This window comes from Aspergillus heteromorphus (genome assembly GCF_003184545.1).
Source record: "Aspergillus heteromorphus CBS 117.55 chromosome Unknown BO70scaffold_2, whole genome shotgun sequence".
In the NCBI taxonomy this organism is placed as follows: Eukaryota; Fungi; Ascomycota; class Eurotiomycetes; order Eurotiales; family Aspergillaceae; genus Aspergillus; species Aspergillus heteromorphus.
In genome coordinates, this window is record NW_020290407.1 from 1,126,803 (window position 1) to 1,144,319 (window position 17,517).

The window sequence follows — 17,517 nt, forward strand, 5'->3', positions numbered from 1 at the left end:
TCCGCATCGCTGCCCTGCCCCTCAGGTAAACAATCAATCGCTGTGATCGCATATCGTCAAACAACAATACCAACAATACCAGCAGCAGCAGCAGCAGCAGCAGCAGCAACAACAATCACCATAAAGTCACCATGGCAGAACACCTCCAAGCCTCTGTAGCCTCCCTCCAGTCCTCCCTCGGACTGGTCGACTCCTCCATCTCCACCCTCGAATCCGGCATCAGCGACTTCCCCCGACTATGCAAGGTCTTGCAAACAACCCGAGTAAGTACCAACAGCTTCCCCAGCAACCCCCTTCCCTTTACTTCGTCTCTAACCCACCCCAGCACTTCGAACTTCTCCCTGAACCCACCCTCCGCGAAGCCCAACAAGCCCTCCTCGACGAGATCACCCCCAGCATCGCGCACCTCCTCTCCCTCGCCTCCAACCACGTCGAGAAACTCTCCCGTCGCGAACAGGGCCTGCGAGCCAAATGCGAGCTCCAAGAAGGCCGCCTCCATTCGTCCAACCAGACCCGCCAGCCCAAAGTACGGAGTACGTATGGCGACCGATCCGGCGGATCGGGCAATGCGGCGAAGGCGGCGGAGATGCGGAGATTGGTTCAGAAGAAAGAACGGCTTCAGTATGCGGTGGAGCGGTTAGAACTGCAGAGTAAACAGCGGGAGCGCCAGTTGCGGAAGAGTATGGCTTTTCAGTGATGGGCTGCTTGGGATATACATATACCCGGAGCGAGGAGTGATACGTGCTGCGTGAAGATATGATATGCTTCTGGGTCTGGTCAGAGGTACAACGGAAGCAGCCTGGTCGAAGAATGATACGAATCAGGAATTAATGAATGATACCCATGGTGAATATTCTGGAGTTTTCGAAGCAGATGGGAGTTCCTCTTTTGAAATGAATATGGCTTGAGGGACTTGCAGTGGGCTTTTGATCTAGGAAACAAGATGTGAATTGTATTCTGAGACGGGAATTCAGCACACGCTCAGAACAGATTCATATCAACTCCAATTAATAGTTTGTCTCTTGCTACTGAAGTGCGATTTGCTTGACTCTTGCTTTGCACCTCCAGTCTTTGCGCCATATCCTGGATCGAGGATAAGACAGCGCCACGAAAGTGGTGAAGCTGGGAAGCTTGATGCAAGCATCCTACATATGTCAGAGCTGGCCTGGTCTCTGCCTGGAATTGGGAATGGTCCCTCAAACCCACCAATTAACGCCTCATGGTTTGTGGGATGCTGCTGAACAGGGTGCAATGACCTACCGATGACCCGCCTCACTTTTGCCAAACATTACTTGCTTTTGGTGGAATGTTCTGTGATTAGACGCAGGAACCTTACTGTGAATTCTCTCAAGCCTGACTCGGTCTTAAGCGGGGTTTGAGGGCTACAAAGAAGTTTCACATGTTGATAACAAAATCAGCGCACCCCGTGTAATGAACAAAATAATAGAGTGCTATTCCATTGAGTGAAGAGCCCATTTACATTTGATATCCATAATCTATACAGCAACCCCCAATATATCTTACAGGTGTATAATACAATGCCATCTCTCCCAAAACCACCATACGCCAAGACTCGACGCCATAATTCTCCTCATAGTAGACCAGACACTCATCCAAGTAACCCCCCAACCGACCAACCAACCCACTCACTACTAATTTCCCTTTGTACTAGTCAGCTTCAAAGCCCGTCTGTACGTCTTCTTGTCTGCGTTTTTCTTCCAGCTAGGAATCTTCTGCCCCTTCTTCTTGACCGGAGGTTGGGGCAGAGTACTGGCGGCGGTGGCGGATTCTTCATCTTCGTCCTCCTCTTCCTTTCTTTCTTTCCGTTCGGCGGCCCGTCGCGCCAGCCGCTCCTTCTTGCCCTCGCCATGCTTGTCCCCGATTTTCAATGTCCGATTGATGCGCGTCTTCGCGCCCAGAGCCCACAGGTCTCCCCACTGGGCCTTGCGCGCGTCCTTGAACGCTTGGCGGCTGAATGAGCGCGGGACGGTCCAGCGTTCGATCTTCGCCGACGGCGTGCAGATGTCTAAGATGACGTGTCCGCGGCGTTTCATGGGCGGGTAGACGATGCGAGGAAGTGAGAGAGCGTTGACCTCGGTTGGATGTTGTTCGGTGGTGGTTTCGGTTTCGGACGATTCAACCGATTCGTTCACAGGCGGGAATCCCTCTGTTGCGGGCCCGTATCGATCTTCGTACCCGGCGAAGGCCGCATCGGTGGCTTCAGCACCCTGCGCGATTCCGTCCTCGACCCGGCGGTCGACGCCACGCTGGACCGCGACGTAGCTGAACTTCAGGTCCTCGTGGTTTCGGTCCTTGGCTCCGATGATGCGTTGTAGGAATTGGGGTCTGATGTAGCGTTGCTGGAAGTGGCAGTAATCTTCACGGCCCTTGGCTTTGCCGGGTGAGTCGAACATCGGACATTTTTCGTGGTTGGTGCATGGGGCGACGATCATGCCGCGCTCCTTTTCGATGAATGCTGCTTCGTCGGGAGACTCGGTCAGGTTCTCGTAGTTGGTCGATCCGGGACTGGAGATGTGGCGCTGGAGCAGCATATCACGAGCACCCGCGATGGCCTCGAATCCCCGCTGGTGTCCCTTCTCGAGAAGGATGAGGACTCCGCCGTTGGGGTTAAGGAGGTTCCACAAGTTCTGTACATATTCCTTGCGGAGGTATTCTTCTTCGATACCCATTAAAGAGTGGGGTGCGAAGATGATGTCGTAATGCTTCCGCTTTTGAGGAGCTCTGGCGTCGTCCAGGGTCGGTTTCTCGCGGACATGGACGTAGTCAGGGAGTCGCGGCAGGAAAGTTGTGTTTTCGAGCATCACTCTCGCGCGCTCACGAAGAGCATCGGACCCCGTAACGACAGTCGATCGACCAATTGGACAAGGGCCCGTCGTCGGGGTGTTGTCTTCCGCCATGACTTCCCATTCAGCATTCAGGATGTCTCTCCACGCTAAAACACCCGCACCACCGGCGTTGGAATCGAGGATGTGTGGACCGTCTTCTTTAAACATCAAATTCCGGATCCAGTTTGTTCCCAGGCGTTTCCGAACCTCTGTCAGAACACTCAGAGCGGATGCATACATGCCGGGGTAAAGAGTGGCCATGAATACATTAGCTTCCATCTCGGTCATGTGGCGTTGAGAAGCTTCGAGGGGAATAGGAAGCTGAGGAATCTGGAGGCGAAGAGGGGGGGTCGTAAGGGACTGGGGAAGAAATCTCCCGCCAAGTTTGCGATGGGCAAGCTCCGAAATGTGCTTGTTCGAGAATTCCCTAAGAATAACGGATATCGGACCCGTCACAGTGTCTTGCGGTACGAATACAGTGCTGGACGCCATAGTGAGCTTCCCCATCGTGGTCAAAGGGTGGAGCCTCGGGCCCGATTCTGATTCTGCATCATCGTCAACGAACTGCTCGAGCATGATCTCCCCTCCAAGCTGTTCAGCGACTTCTCTCGTCCTTTGCATGGCAATGGTTTCATCGATCGGCTGCTCCGCTTCCATGTCGTAGACCAACGGGGGTTCGTCCTGCGAATCTGCGTCGTCAAGCTCAATCTCTTCCCAGCCTCCCTGACCATCTTCCTGGTAAAGTCTATCCTCCAAGCCTTCATCCTCCGCTAGCTCGAGCTCAGCGTCTTTTGCGAGAACGAGCGGTTCGCCGTAGAGCCGGACGTATAGTTGGGTTTCATTCTCATTCAGGTAGCCTTCCGGGAGATAATCGCCGAATTGTTGTTTCGCCAGGCGCACCCGCGCTTGCAAGGTTTCTTCGTCGCGGTGGCCTATCGTCTGACTGAACGCAGTGTCGAGGTCCAGCCCTTCGAGGTTGACGGCTTTCTCGTGACTGTCGAGTAGATCTAGCTCTTCCAGAAGATCTGTTATTTCCAGGTCATTTTGGTCGATCTTATCGATCAGGGCGTAAATTTCGTCCCTGCGCTCCGCGTTGGGGTCGGACTCTGTCGGCGTGGTGGAGGACGAGTGTCTCCGCCCGGACAGCCATTGTTGACCTCTGACATAGGAAGCCTCCTTCAGCAAAGAGTCCAAGCTTGAGGGAGACAAGTGTGCGTTCCGAGCAATCGAGGCTCTGGGCCGCCCGGCTATGAAGCTCGCAACTCCGCGGCGGAGCTGCGAACCAGTCTGCGGCGACCTGGACACGGCAGTGCGTAGAAGGCCATGGGGGTGAGACCGGGTCACCCTCGCTGCCGGGGTTCGTGACAACATTCTCAACCCTTCCACGGCTCGAGATGCAAGAATCGGGAGCCTGTTCCTGGAGGAAAATGTTGCGCCACTCGAGAGTGTTCGACAGGAAAACTTGCGCCAAGACGCATGCCATCGGAAACTACGCGCTTCCCATTGGCTGCCGAGAATTGCTGTGTTACATAATCCATCTAGACCTTCAGCCAGATACTACCACATATGCCGCGTGAACTTTTTGGGTTCCAAATGACTGGGTATAGCCGATAATGGTATTTACAAATGCTAGAACACTACTGGGAATCGCTGTCCGTATCCTCGTTGCCCATGAGCACCTTCAGCGCTGAAATCCACTTCATCACCTCGTGCTCGAGGGCGGTCAGTTTGGCCATCACGGCCATCAAGCTAGGGTCCTGGCTCTCTACGCGGATCTTTTCCCTGACCTTAACTTCGTCTCCTTTCCAGGTGAACACATCACCGGCCTCATCGTGAGGGCGATGGCGAGCCCCAAATATTCGATCTCGCAGGTTGAACCCCGTGAGAGAGATGTCCGTCGCGAACGCCGTTGGCGTATGCGTGGGGGTGTTAGACTCCAGGGTTCTTAGATGTAGTAAGAGGGCCGAGTCGGCGATGGAGAGATGGAAGGACAGGTACGGTGGCAGGGGAGGGTCGAACATCTTGCGGTTGCAGTTCAGCTACGGTCTCATCACGAAAGGAGCAAAGGCCGCGGATTTCACTTACGTCCTCAGGTGCACTGGTTTCCCACCACTTGCCTCTGACTTTGTCAGTATCACCCTTGAGCATCTGCCGTGCATCGGTGATCGTTTCGCGCAAAAGGTGCAGTTGGCTGAAGATGAACGTAGCGTTCAATGGATCACCTGTCCAGGTGCTTACGTCGACGATATCGAGACTCTGATTGACCAGGTTCTTTACCGAAGCCAACTGGCTTAGAACGAGCTCAGGGGCTGCAGGGGAGTTGGCCAGACACAAGCGAGTGGTAGCTGCGCCCCGTGAGGCGAGGGAACTAAGGCGGAGTTGGATATCCTATGACAACAAGCATGGTTAGTATCATCAGGCAGGCAAGGCACTAGCCTGTGATAAGCAACGGCCAATGCTCGGTAACTGCGGGCCCATGTGATAAGGCTGAACAACGAGACCCAAGTAGATGATGACATACGCCTTTCACAATTTTCGTCCCAACCCGAGTCACAAACCCTTTCACACTTTCGGAACGTAAGGACGACAGGACTAGTGTCGATCCCGGCTCTTTGGGAGCCAGCAAGGCAGCGCACTCATGGAGACCTTCCCTCAAGGAGGAAAGGGAGTCTTGCAGGGAACGTAACAGCCATTCTAACTCTTTCGCCTATAGCATATGCCGTCAGAGACGTAAATAGTGTACTGTTCTATGGATGGTGACGGGCGTATCTTCGGATAGACTCAAAAATGAGAGAAAGGGGGAAAGCAGGACATACCAATGCGGAATCAACTTCCTGTTCCAGGCGTTTGGGAGGCAGAGGTGGGTATGCCCAGGTGGCCATGTTGAGATTCGACCCAACAGCTTTAATTGCGAGTTCGGAGGATCGGAAGGATCGGGAGTCCCTCAGGGCCCGAGGACCTACCTACCTAGAAAGTAGGTACGGCGACGCAGAGGTCGAATAAGGCTCCTTAGTAGGGGGGATGGATGATAGGCAACAGGGATTGTCCGTCCGGGAGGTTGGTGACGAAGTTGACAGAGAAATTTTCCGCATTGACTTTTGCTTGATCCACGTCGGTCCGGGAGGAGAACAACCGGGTACCAACTCAATGTGGCCCAGAGGGAGTGGTGGTGCAACGTCTTGTCGTGGACGAAGTTGCAGCGACGGGCAGAAGTTCGACAACGTCATGGACGGCGGTCGCACAGGCGGGCCTACCCGATCGGGGCTAGGCTGCCGCTAAGGTTTAGGCTAGCCGAGGGCAGTTAGCGGGGCCTGGTGCAACCATGACGTCGATATCGTCATCTCCTCAATGCTTGACTTCCAATGATCCATGAACTTGGGGGACACCTACCCCGATGATGATGCGCCCTCATGGTCATTATATCACTCCTGATCCCCAGGGACCACCACCGCTGCTACCAGCTACCGGCTTCTCCGGATACCCGCTTTATTAGCACCAGTCCTGCCCGACTAACCCGTCCCCTCACACACCCTTTGTCTTGTTGTCCTCTCTTCCCTCCTTAACCTCCAATCCCCGACCCTAGTTTCCCCCTTCAAAAGTGGCAGAAAACCCTGCACCTGGAACCTAGACCTCTTAGGCGCTTTTCATACACCAAAACTTGCAAAATCGAGCCCAAATTGCCAACAGCACCATCACCATGGTCTTCAGCAGTAATTCTCCCTCACCACCCATCAAACTGACCCATATCGCCCAGCAACTGACCCGAACACCCTCTAGGAGCGGCACTGGGCTTTCTAGGCCTGTTCTTCACAGCGGGAGCGCTCCTGCTTATGTTCCTCACTTTGCTAGGTGGAGCTCGGAACTCGAGACCGCTGAACGAGATCTACTTCTTGCAAGTCGACACGAGCAACATCCCAGGTGCCCCAGATCTGTCGCGCTGGACCTACTGGCAGCTATGCGCTGTGGTCAATGGCAAGAGTCAATGCGGATCATCCGTTCCCGACTACCCCTTCGACCCCCCGAGCCATGAGACCTTCGACACCGACACGAACATCCCTGCCGCCTTCATCGGGTAAGCATCAACTCCAGATCGATCTACTACTACTACATACATCTGTGGTCCTCGTATCTAACATCCATCCCACAGAACGAATCACTACTACCTGACCTCCCGGTTCTCGTTCCCCTTCCTCCTCATCGCCCTGTTCTTTGGCGTCGTCTCGCTGTTCACCGGTTTCCTGGCTATGTGCACGCGCATCGGAGGATACGTCTCCTCGCTGGTGGCGTGGATCGCCCTCATTTTCCAGATCATTTCTACCTGCCTCATCACGTAAGTCTTCACTTGCGCTCCACAATCCACACCCTACATTTTCCCACCCGAGCGTGTCTTCTAACACTCACCCAGCGCCGTCTACGTCGAGGGTCGCAACAAGTTCAGCGCCAACGGCCAGACAGCCAAACTCGGCGCCAAGGCGTTCGCATTCATGTGGACCGCGGTGGCCTGTCTGCTAATCGCATGTGTCTGCTACTGCATGGGTGGTTCCGTTGGTCGGAAAGAGAGAGGTTACAGTGGCCGCGAGCACCGTCGTCGCGGATTCTTCTCTTCTGCTCGCCGCCCATCCAGCGTTCGAAGCAACAAGGAGACTGCCCCTTAAATTTTCACTTACCACAATCACTTGATTAGGATGGAATGAGCGTGCCTCTCCTTATTCACCACCGAAATCCCGATGTGCGGTTGGTTGGTTCTTAGGTCTCTCCTGCCCTCAAGCTTTCTCTAGAAAAGAAAAAAGCGAGACCAGAAACTTTCTGTGAACGACCCGGCCCTTCGCATCCCACATACAGATCCCGCCCACATGGTGCACACTAAATAATCCACATGGCTCATATGAATCCTTTCAACTTGAGACGCAATCCATTCTCACAACCTGTCTTTATAATACTACGATGACTCTCTTGTGACTTGCAACTTGCAACTTGCAACTTGCAAGACAAACTGACTCATACCCTCCTTTACGAACCCGACGGGAGTAATCCTTCCTTGCTACCTATCTTCCTTCCTTCTCCTCTACTTAGGAAGTGGACAGAACTCCAGACGTGGGCTAATATCTCTCCCGTTCCGCTACGCTACGCTATGATAAATCCCTCTCTCTCTGCTGGGTTTCTTGTTTGGTTGGTTGGCTGGTTACAGCTGGTTATTATTAATCGATTGATGACATGTACCACGATATCTTTTCCCCGCCTGTTTTCTTTTTTCCTTTTACTGTGCGTCTTATATCTACGGTATTTACACCTTAATTGTAATATAACCTAACCCGCTTTCGAGTAATGCTATCTGACATAAAATGAGTCTTGAAATCGATGTACTACGTAGAAGACATATCAATATGTGAATCAACGGCTGCCAGGGTGTGTAGTCAGGTGAGCGGTTTAGTACAAGCTAGCCTAAGTATTTTGTAGATGTCTGTCTGCACACATGCTTAAAAGTGTGTGGAAGTACAAAGCACACAGAAATTACGCTACCCAACTCACGTCATCAACTTCAACATGTATATAAACTACAAATCAACGACATAATTCTCAATTCAGCAAATCTATTGAGGGAATCCTCTGCTTCAATACAGATCTATATACTTTTCAGAAGCCTTCGTTGATACATTTATCATCATCAAGTCATGTCATGGCAAGACAAGAATGTGTGTGGAGAGCATTCGGAATCCCTTCACCGTGACCCGTGGGAAGAAGGCAGCAATAGTGGACATGGGATGATAGGATATGGCCTGCTCACAACAAAGGGTACCCGAAGGGGGACAGAGAGGTGGGGTTATGGATGAAGGGGGTGAGGGAAGGGAAAGGGAAAGGGATAACGAAGAAATGATGTCCAACAGATCACGTTTTAAGATTCTAAGAAATCGATTCATAGGAAACAATGCAACGTTATAGGTCTTGAGATGATCAAAGATATATGAGGAAGGAAAATTATACGTTAAAAAGGAAGGAAGCAGGCTGCCTAGGCCTTGGGGGCCTCGACGGCACCGCGGACGGCACTTTGGCCGCCAACTTCCTTGGCAGTGATTTGCAGACCCAAGTCGGCGTTGACGTGGATCATCAACTCGACCTTGGAGCCGGCCTTGGTGCCCTTGACGGCCAGCTCGGCAATGGGCTTCTCGGTCTTCCAGATGATCTCGCGGGTCTCCTCCTCCTCCTCGTCATCGGAGTCGAAGTCGGAGTCCTCCTCATCTTCCTCAGTCTTGGCGGGCTTCTCCTCCTTGGCCTTGGGCTCGGGCTTGGTGACCTTGATCTCACGGACACCCTCGCAGACGCGGATGAAAACATCGCCACCCTCCTTGGGGACGGCAAACTGCACAAGACGACGAGCGGGGAGAGCAGTCTCGGTGTTCAGGAGAGCCTTGAAGTCAACGGTCTCACCGGAGGTGAACTCGACACCGATGGCGTTCTGGAGGTGGGGGGTGGCAGTGACCATGGGGTGGATGGACTGCTCGATGTCCTCCTTGTCGAACTCCTGGATCAGAGAAGCCTGGATGGCGGCACCACGGGGGGCCAGCTCAGAGGGGTTGATGGCACCAATGAAGGTGGCGGGGGCAAGAACCTTGGTGGTCTCAGGGAAGATGTTGGCGGTGAGCTGGGCGATCTTGGGAGTGTGGGAAGTACCACCAGCAAGGATGACCTGGAGACTGTTAGAGAGTGTTTCGCATTATAAAACAAGAATATGTAAACAAACCTCGTCGATGTCCAAGACATCAAGGCCGGCCTTCTTGACAACCTGCTCGATCAGGCCGGTGAACTGGGCAAAGACCTTGCCGGACAGCAGCTCGTAACGAGTGCGGTTGACGGTGGAACCGTAGTCGATTCCGTTGGCGAGAGACTCAATGCTGAGGGAGGCGTTGGTGCCCAGAGAGAGGGCCTTACGGGTGGCCTCACCCTCCAGCTTCAGCTTGGCCAGACCACGGACGTCCTCGCGGGGGTCGGTCTTGTGCTTCTTCTGGAACTCCTTGCCGAAGTGGTCGATGATGATCTTGTCCAGGGTGGCTCCACCGAGCTCGTAGTCGTGGGCAGTGGCGAGGATGCTGTACATGCCACCACGGCAAGAGACAACGGAGGCATCGGAGCGGGTGCCACCGAGGTCAGCGACGACAACCAGCTTGTCGGTGACGACAGCCTCGGGGCGGGCGTCGTAGGCAAGGACAGCCGCAACGGGCTCGTGGATGAGCTGGAGAACCTCCAGGCCAGCAGCGTTGGCAGAGGCGATCAGAGCCTCACGCTGAGAGTCCTTGAAGTCGGTGGGGACGGTGATGACAGCGGCGTTAACCTCCTTTCCAAGGTAGTCCGAGGCGGACTGCTTGAGACGACGGAGATGACGGGTGGTGATCTCGGAGACGGTGACAGTGTTGGGGGTCTCATTGGCGGTGTCGCAGATGGAGAAAGCGACGGTGGAGTCGTTCTGCTGGGGGTGGGCGGAGTTGTGGCACGGCGTAGGGTCTATCGACTTGAAGCTGGAAGAACTCTGTCAGCATCCTTCCTGAAGGCTCTGCGGCGAAGGGCCGACTCACTCCTTGCCAAGGTAGTCTCTGAAGTAGGCAACGGTGTTCTTGGAGTTGCGGATAAGCTGGGCCTTAGCCTGAGTACCGTGGTACTCCTCGCCATCGATGTACGCAAGGACGGAGGGAATTTGACGGTCTATTCAGGTCAGCAGGTGGGTTTCAAGAATCAGACACTAGGCAAGGATGTGTTTAAGACTAACCTCCCTCCTCGTTGGCAATGACTTCAGCCTTGCCTTCCTGTAATGCATTCCCAGTCAGCGAACCCTCTCACACAGCGACTATCGGCAAAATCAAACGGGGCATGCCGAAGGCAGAGAGACAGAGGGCACATACGGGGTTGAGGCGGGCGATGGAGCTGGAGGAGTTGCCAAAGGAGATACCGATGGCGAATCTCTCGGCGGCGCCGTTAGTTTCGGAGCTCATCTTGACTGTGTGTTGTGGGGGGTGGGAGGGGGGGGGGGGGGGGATTGGGTAGAGAGAGATTGAAGAAAAGCGACAATAATGGAGGAAGTCAAAGTCGGGCTGCTGCTTGTCTTCCGCCGCGCTTTGGTTTGCCCCATTGGAAAAAAATTTTGGCTGGTTTGCAATTGGCGGGCATCTGTGGCGGTGCGCTTATCGATAGTGGGTTGTTCTGTATTGTCTGTGGCGGTGTCATTCCGACCGCACAGCCACGTGCCTCATCCTCACGTGTCGATAAGCCACCAATCCGATAAGCCTGGGATTTGCTTCTTTTTCCCGATTCATCACTCACCACCATATTGCTGCACTGCAGAACCTCCGCAGTGAACCACACCACTCACCATGTCGTCTCCCCTCATCCTTCTCCCCGGAGACGAAATCCCATCCGAATACCTCCCGTCCAGCAGCTCCGCCCCATTGCGACTCGGCCCGGGCCTCCGTCTACTTTCGCAACCACCCTCCTCCAAGCCCACCTCCTCCACTCCCAGCCATGTCCTCACAGCCACACAAGCGGGGATCTTCACAACAGACGCCAAAAAGAACGCGGTATCGATCCTCTCATCGCCGAACCGGCGGTACATCCCGGTCGTCAACGACCTCGTGATCGCGCAAGTGCACCACTCCAGCCCGGATTACTTCCACTGCATGGTGACGCCGCAGGCACCGCACGTGGTGCTGGGCCAGCTGGCGTTCGAGGGCGCGACGAAGAAGACCCGTCCGATGCTGAAGCAGGGCGATCTGGTGTACGCGCGGGTGCTGTCCGTCGGGCTGGGCGCGGGCGCTGAGGTCGAATTGACCTGTGTGAATCCGGCGACCGGGAAGGCGGAACCTGGGGGTTTGGGGCATCTGACGGGGGGCATGGTGTTTGATATCTCGAACGGGATGGCAGTGAGGCTGATGAGGGCCAGTTCGGCGTCGGGGCAGCAGCAGCAGGAGGATGGTGTCGCGGGTTTGGTGGTGTTGGATGAACTGGGCAAGAAGTTGGAGAAGGTCGGTGGCTTTGAGATCGCCGTGGGTAGGAATGGGAAGGTTTGGGTGGATTGCTCGAATGGCGGGGATGTTGCTGTTAAGGCGACGGTGGCGATCGGTCGCTGCTTGACTACCATTGATCAGCATGATTTGGTGCCTGCTGATCAGAAGAAGCTGGTGTCGAGGATATTACGAGAGATGAAGATCGAGGTTTAGATGGGATATGGTGGGATCGGATGGGGTGGATGGATGCTTTCTCTTCTTGTTCATTATGTGGCATCAGGCGTCAGTTGATGATTTTAGAGTAATTAAAAGGTTATGAACATGGTACTGCTCCTGGTATTTAGCCTGAAGGCGTTTGATGTGCATGCTATAGGTAAAAGGACACGGAACCGAGAATAAGATATTAACCCGCACTGGATGCTGCTCCAGATGGCTATACATCGTAATATACGTGCTTTTCTCTACACTTGAAAGTGAAACAATCGATCTATGTCACAGCGAGCCCGTTAAAGCTCATCCTTATCCCAACCCGAAGATTCTTCATCTTCCTGATCAGCAAGTTCCTGCACCTGCTCCTTCTCTTGCTCCGCGCGCAGCTGTTGCAGCTCCAAGTCAACCTTCTTCGACAAAGCCGCAATCTCATCATCATACTCTGTCCACTCAGGCACCTGCCGTCTGGCCCTATCCAACTTGGGCTCCTTTGTCATGGGGTTGTTGCACAGATCAATCGTCCGAGCCTGAGACTGGGACTCATCCGAGCACCACGTCTCACACCACAGCCATTCCTGGGGCAGGCTCTTGATGGGGATGTAATGTTGCATGTGGTTCGGCAGATCCTGGTCCAGGTTGCTCAAACTCTCCGGGTCCGCCGACAGCATCTGGTACTGGCCGCGCAGACGATCACCGGCCGCGAGGGCACGGAAGCGGTTCAGATCGACCACATACAGGGCGGAAATATGGTAAGGCTGGCCGCGCAGGAAGTTCTTCCAGTAGCCCTGCTTCCAGAAGCGGAACCCCTCCATTTCGTGGCGAGAGTCGCACATGGGAGTAAAACCGTAAGGAGCGCCTTCCAGATCAAGCGAGACGAGATCGTACATGTCGGTGCGGACAATTTGGTCAGCGTCGACGAAGATGACCTTGTCCAGGTCCAGAGGGAAGAGGACGTCCAGGAAGAGGATCTTGTAACCCCAGATTTCACGCTGCTTCTCTTTCTGCTCGCGCAGCCAGTGGGGCCATTTGTAAGTGACCATTTCGTAGGAGAATTTGTATTCCTTGGCCAGGTGGGGGAGGAAGGACTTGAAAGACGGCGAGAGGAACTGCTCGATGAACCAGAACTTGACGGAGTGGTTCTGAGCGTTACGCATCACCGAAACCATCATGATGTTTAGCATGCGCTCGTACAGGTGTCCACTGGCGACGGAGAAGATGTTGATGTCGGCTTGCTTTCCATCTTTAGTGCCGACTCCGACACTGGACAGGATGTCCGAGGCAAAGTTGAAGCCCTTGGACATGTAGTCCATCGCCGAGCCGGGCTTGGGGCCGGTCTCGAGCACCTCTTCGGTCTCGTAACCCTTCTTGCGGGAGAGGCGCGGGTAGAGCGGTTTGCCTGTGAAGGATAGAAGGGCGACTTCGGTGTTTTCATCCCCAGGTTGGGGGTAATAGCCTTGCCCGCCAACGCTGTCGATGTTGAAAATACGTTCGCTGCGACCAGGCTTCAGATTAATGTTCCACAGTCCAGGCTGGGCTTTGAATTGAAAGTAGCCGAGGTTGGCCATGATGATAGTGTCGGCGAAGTGAGGGTCGTTTTCAGTTCCAAGAATAAGCTGCACTCCCCTTGGTGGGGAATTCGTGGTCGTGTCTCGGGAGTGGCCTTCTATAAGGATGTGTTCCAGAGCATATATAGCATCGACATCAGACCCGTCTTTAACAGAGCTCAGTTTGATATTGTCAAGGTCATGGATAGAGTCCTTCGGCGCCACAAGCCACGTAGAGGGAACATCCATTCCCAGAGTAAGGAGAGCCTCGACTGGCACGCCGGAGAAGGAGGCCGTGGGCTGAGAGACCGATCCATCACCATTGAAGGATGGTTCCGAGCCAAGAACGTAGCGATAAAAGCGTTTCGTGGGGAGCTCCTTGATCTCTTCCCGCGGGTTCATAACTAGCCTCAACCTGACACCGTCTAGCTCGGAAAGAACCTTCAGAATTGGTAGCCATTTTTGAGCCTTCTCTGCGGCAGGGTCAATAGAGGCTAGAATAGTAATCGTGGGGTCTTCCGAATTGGAGACAGTAATTGTTGAACGGGAGTCGTTCAATCGGTCGAAGAGGAGGAGCCGGAAGCCTGAGGTCTCCTTGACGAAATCATTAGGTGCATCCGGGGCAGTGAGAGACGTAAGCTGAGCGAACGCAAGCGGGCTAGAGATCTTGTTACCGAGCCCGAGCTCTTCAGTTGCCATTGCTACCGGGGTGACCCGCCTGCTCTTCTCATGAACCAGAAGCTGGTCCAAGTCGGACGATGAGACAGCGGTGTTCTTTGCAATAGGTCCAATAACCCCTCCGTTGATTATGAGTGCTCTCGATCCGGGAGAAAGCCCAAATTCGGTGACTAGGGCTTGCTGGGCTTTCCAGAAGTGAGCAATGCTCTGGGCTTCTTTGTGTGACGGAGAGTCTGAGTTGGCGATATCATTCAGGACTTGAGCGGCATCTGCTCCCTTGTTCTCCTTCAAAGACCGGTAGATCGCAGTAGACGCGCTCCCGGAAGATGCTTCAGACTTGGGGTTATGTAGAAAAAGAATCTCGGCATTGCTATTCTCCGTATGACTCCCAAGCGCCGCAGTGAGCAATTCATGGCCGGATTCATCATCGAAGTCACCGATCACGATGACATGAGTACTATCAAGTGCATCCTTGCCATTTGAGGCGAGGCGAGGCAGCTGGTCAAGAAGCTCACCTTGCGAGTCCCGCAAGTCGGCAACGTTCACCAAGTCGACGACGCGGATGTCCTTGGGGTTATCTGGGATAAGTTCCGGGTTACGCCGATCAGAGGCATCGTCAAGAAAGAGAGAAGGCAGCCATGTTTCTTCCTCCAGTTCCCCATCGGCGATCAGTTCTTGAATCAGCTGGGTATCTCTGCTGATTCTTGTGCTCATTTCCTGAGGCCAGTTGTCGTCGCGAGTCACAGGGGCACCATTGACAAACGCATGAGACGCTTCTGTCATGCCCAGCCGGCTCGTGTATGCAGATGTCCTTTCAGCCAAAACAGCCAATTCTTCGTTCTTCAAAACTTCCTCGAGTGACAGAGACTGCTTATCAGGACGCACGTCTAGGCCCTCGGTTGCAGCCTTGAATGAGGCCTTATCCGGGGAACCGAGCTTGTTCTTGGAGGCAGACTGGTCGGATTAGCATGCGGAAGATAACGGCTACAGAATTAGGCAGAATGGTACTCACCGTCTCCAAGTACTTCATGAAGCTCGCCAGACCAAATGTATCTTGGAGATAATGAGCAACCTTGGACTGTGCAGTTGCTCCATCAGAGAAGGTGACCGGGATCAAGCCAAACCTCACGGGGATCTTATTCTTCACAAAGACCTGGATAGTCTTGATAACCATATCGGTATCTTCAGCGCTAGACAAATCAACAGGAAACACGATGTTGTTTGCATCACGACGCACTGCTGGGAGCTGGCCGGGGTGTGTGCGTTGCATGAACTAATGAATGTTAGCAGCCTGGTCCTGAGACCTCCTGAATTACACGTACCCCTGCTAATTCGCTAGGCCACGATTCATATCGCGCGTCCTTTTCGAGGTCATTCAACCACATAATCACACCGCCTCCCTCAATTTCATCCCGGTAGTTGTAGCGCGGAGGGCCATCCTGCACCAAAGCCTCCCCAAGGATCTGGTGAGATAAAAGCTCCACGGCCTCCTTGGCAGAGAGGCCGAGGTTGCGGAACTTGCCGATCAGGTTCCTCTCACGACGAACTTGATCCAACAAAGTGAAGATATCAATTTCTTTGGGATAAATTTGAATACCGTTGATCCACAACGTGTTCATCCCAGGGTGAAGCATCAGTCTGCTGGCCTGAATATCCTGCAAAAGCTCAGAGGAAATGTCATGCGTCGCAATCCTAGATGAATACTTGGGGAAGTCCTGGGATATCTTCAGGAGAGTATCGAACGGATCCTCACTTTCCAGCACATAGCTGGCTGCATTCAATCCTAGCTTGGAAACCTCCCTTGAAGACAAAGGTTTCAGGTCATCCAAATCATCTCTTTCCACGTCATCGGACGTCTTGGAGTCCACGTCATCGTGGCTTCTTTGTTCAGCAGCCCGATCATCAATAACAATATAGTCTGTCCGTTTCAACGCAAGTTCAACACCATATCCAGAGACGAAGAGAGGACGCGACCTCCAATGCTGAGGATGCCGGTAGCGCACCCGATACGAGATTTGTCCTTCCTTGGCCAGTGCACTCAATGACTGGTGGAAATCCTTGAACATGGGAGATGCAACGTCTGCATAGAGAATCGCGGGGGGGAGAGAGGAGTCTCCGAAGACACGATCGAAGGGAAGTTCGCGGGGTTCACTACAGGTACAGATATTAGCCAATTTCCCAAAAGTATGCGGCTCGCAGTGACCACTCACTCTGATCCCATAACATCCTGCTGGGCCCGCTCCATAGCGGAGGAGCAATATTGCTTCCCATCCAGGTGAACCCAAACCGGGCAGGCTGCATCCTGCGCAGCCATCAACGAATGTTGAACGGAGGCATTATAGAATTGGTAATGGGCGGTGATCCGAGGACTGGCGGACCGAATAGCCAACGAAACCTTGAAGGATGAGAGGCTTTCGGGGGTCCGTAGGTGTCCATCTTCATGCACGATCTCGAGAAAGCGATCGTAGAGCTCTTTGTCCGTCACGGCGTCATCGAAAGCTCCATCGGCGATACGGTCAAGCAATGGGAAGTATGAGGTGGAATTCTCCTCGGCGGCAGTTTCTCTATCATCCGATGTAAGTATCAAGAGCTAGAGTGCTCCGTTAGGACTGCTAGGGGGGTAGAGCCTTGCTTACAATAGCTCGATCAGGTAGGGCGCGGCGTCAAACGAAGCTTGGAGGGCAACATTGACCGATGGACTGGTTCGCCCCAGACCAGCCAGCAGAGAAGCAACTAAAACAAAGGTTAGTCGCCATGAAGCGACAAGTCCTGGTCCGGACACCATCATGGCACTCCACAATAGACACCTAGTAGCAGGTACGGAGGAACAGTGGACGGCAGCGGTATCGACTACTAGCTAGCTACTCCCGATAAGCTAGCAAGCGCACATCACGGGCGGGTAGATCGGAGGACGCAATCAATGGCAACAATGGGGCAGTTCGTGAGAAGAACCACAGACAGGAAATCAAGCAGACATTAAATATGTCCAGTTGACATTGAACCGGTAATCTCGCAAGGATGTTGAGTCCGGGAGCCTTGCTGATGGGTGTTTGGGGCAGTGTACGGAGTAGATGAACAGCATATGGCCACCTCGCGGGATGAGAGCTGCTACGGGGGGCGTTGCGGCCAAAAACGCCAGACTTCCGTGTCTTCAACGCCAGTCGTTCATTGGTCCATGGTGGTTATTGTTCCATACAGCCGAGCCTATTGACACCTTGAGATAGATAGGGGAGGAGATTCCCTTTTTCA

General features: G+C 53.8%; 7 protein-coding genes across 7 annotated transcripts; 3 read left to right on the plus strand and 4 right to left on the minus strand.

Annotated features, from left to right (window-relative positions):
- Positions 1–131: 131 nt before the first annotated feature.
- On the plus strand, positions 132–697 carry BO70DRAFT_368196 (DASH complex subunit SPC19; the record flags this gene model as incomplete). The annotated part of the gene is made up of 2 exons (XM_025544609.1): positions 132–263; positions 326–697. The coding sequence occupies 2 exons, from the start codon at positions 132–134 to the stop codon at positions 695–697; spliced, it is 504 nt and encodes a 167-aa protein (XP_025403454.1).
- A 761-nt stretch (positions 698–1,458) lies between these two features.
- Positions 1,459–4,252, minus strand: BO70DRAFT_358447 (tRNA methyltransferase RSM22). The gene has a single exon (XM_025542299.1). It carries the CDS (start codon positions 4,215–4,217, stop codon positions 1,653–1,655), a length of 2,565 nt encoding a protein of 854 aa, XP_025403455.1. The 5' UTR covers positions 4,218–4,252; the 3' UTR covers positions 1,459–1,652.
- Positions 4,253–4,356: 104 nt separating this feature from the next.
- On the minus strand, positions 4,357–6,031 carry BO70DRAFT_307479 (uncharacterized protein). The gene is made up of 4 exons (XM_025540079.1): positions 5,663–6,031; positions 5,368–5,553; positions 4,932–5,234; positions 4,357–4,867 (listed from the first exon to the last, which is right to left on the minus strand). The coding sequence occupies exons 1-4, from the start codon at positions 5,726–5,728 to the stop codon at positions 4,484–4,486; spliced, it is 939 nt and encodes a 312-aa protein (XP_025403456.1). The 5' UTR covers positions 5,729–6,031; the 3' UTR covers positions 4,357–4,483.
- A 512-nt stretch (positions 6,032–6,543) lies between these two features.
- BO70DRAFT_410652 (SUR7/PalI family protein) lies at positions 6,544–7,739 on the plus strand (the record flags this gene model as incomplete). Its single annotated transcript, XM_025547262.1, has 4 exons — positions 6,544–6,556; positions 6,660–6,918; positions 6,994–7,176; positions 7,252–7,739. 4 exons carry the CDS (start codon positions 6,544–6,546, stop codon positions 7,499–7,501), a joined length of 705 nt encoding a protein of 234 aa, XP_025403457.1. The 3' UTR covers positions 7,502–7,739.
- A 704-nt stretch (positions 7,740–8,443) lies between these two features.
- On the minus strand, positions 8,444–10,847 carry BO70DRAFT_376800 (ribosome-associated complex protein SSZ1). The gene is made up of 5 exons (XM_025545150.1): positions 10,739–10,847; positions 10,606–10,642; positions 10,415–10,541; positions 9,586–10,357; positions 8,444–9,531 (listed from the first exon to the last, which is right to left on the minus strand). Exons 1-5 carry the CDS (start codon positions 10,826–10,828, stop codon positions 8,854–8,856), a joined length of 1,704 nt encoding a protein of 567 aa, XP_025403458.1. The 5' UTR covers positions 10,829–10,847; the 3' UTR covers positions 8,444–8,853.
- A 311-nt stretch (positions 10,848–11,158) lies between these two features.
- On the plus strand, positions 11,159–12,156 carry BO70DRAFT_358453 (exosome non-catalytic core subunit RRP40). The gene has a single exon (XM_025542300.1). The coding sequence runs from the start codon at positions 11,207–11,209 to the stop codon at positions 12,047–12,049; it is 843 nt and encodes a 280-aa protein (XP_025403459.1). The 5' UTR covers positions 11,159–11,206; the 3' UTR covers positions 12,050–12,156.
- A 114-nt stretch (positions 12,157–12,270) lies between these two features.
- On the minus strand, positions 12,271–17,053 carry BO70DRAFT_425932 (putative UDP-glucose:glycoprotein glucosyltransferase; the record flags this gene model as incomplete). The annotated part of the gene is made up of 5 exons (XM_025547734.1): positions 12,271–15,222; positions 15,281–15,541; positions 15,591–16,419; positions 16,479–16,832; positions 16,905–17,053. 5 exons carry the CDS (start codon positions 17,051–17,053, stop codon positions 12,343–12,345), a joined length of 4,473 nt encoding a protein of 1,490 aa, XP_025403460.1. The 3' UTR covers positions 12,271–12,342.
- Between the last annotated feature and the right edge of the window lie 464 nt (positions 17,054–17,517).

What these genes read in the sequence shown, in the direction of transcription:
- BO70DRAFT_358447 (XM_025542299.1), bottom strand. Translation starts at nt 4,217, where the DNA reads ATGTTGTCACGAACCCCGGCAGCGAGGGTGACCCGGTCTCACCCCCAT.
- BO70DRAFT_307479 (XM_025540079.1), bottom strand. Translation starts at nt 5,728, where the DNA reads ATGGCCACCTGGGCATACCCACCTCTGCCTCCCAAACGCCTGGAACAG. An exon ending in AGGAAGTTGATTCCGCATTG is followed by an intron (nt 5,554 to 5,662) that starts GTATGTCCTGCT and finishes CATATGCTATAG; the next exon opens with GCGAAAGAGTTAGAATGGCT. An exon ending in AAACCAGTGCACCTGAGGAC is followed by an intron (nt 4,868 to 4,931) that starts GTAAGTGAAATC and finishes TGCAACCGCAAG; the next exon opens with ATGTTCGACCCTCCCCTGCC.
- BO70DRAFT_376800 (XM_025545150.1), bottom strand. Translation starts at nt 10,828, where the DNA reads ATGAGCTCCGAAACTAACGGCGCCGCCGAGAGATTCGCCATCGGTATC. An exon ending in CCATCGCCCGCCTCAACCCC is followed by an intron (nt 10,643 to 10,738) that starts GTATGTGCCCTC and finishes AATGCATTACAG; the next exon opens with GAAGGCAAGGCTGAAGTCAT. An exon ending in AGAGACTACCTTGGCAAGGA is followed by an intron (nt 10,358 to 10,414) that starts GTGAGTCGGCCC and finishes GAGTTCTTCCAG; the next exon opens with CTTCAAGTCGATAGACCCTA.
- BO70DRAFT_358453 (XM_025542300.1), top strand. Translation starts at nt 11,207, where the DNA reads ATGTCGTCTCCCCTCATCCTTCTCCCCGGAGACGAAATCCCATCCGAA.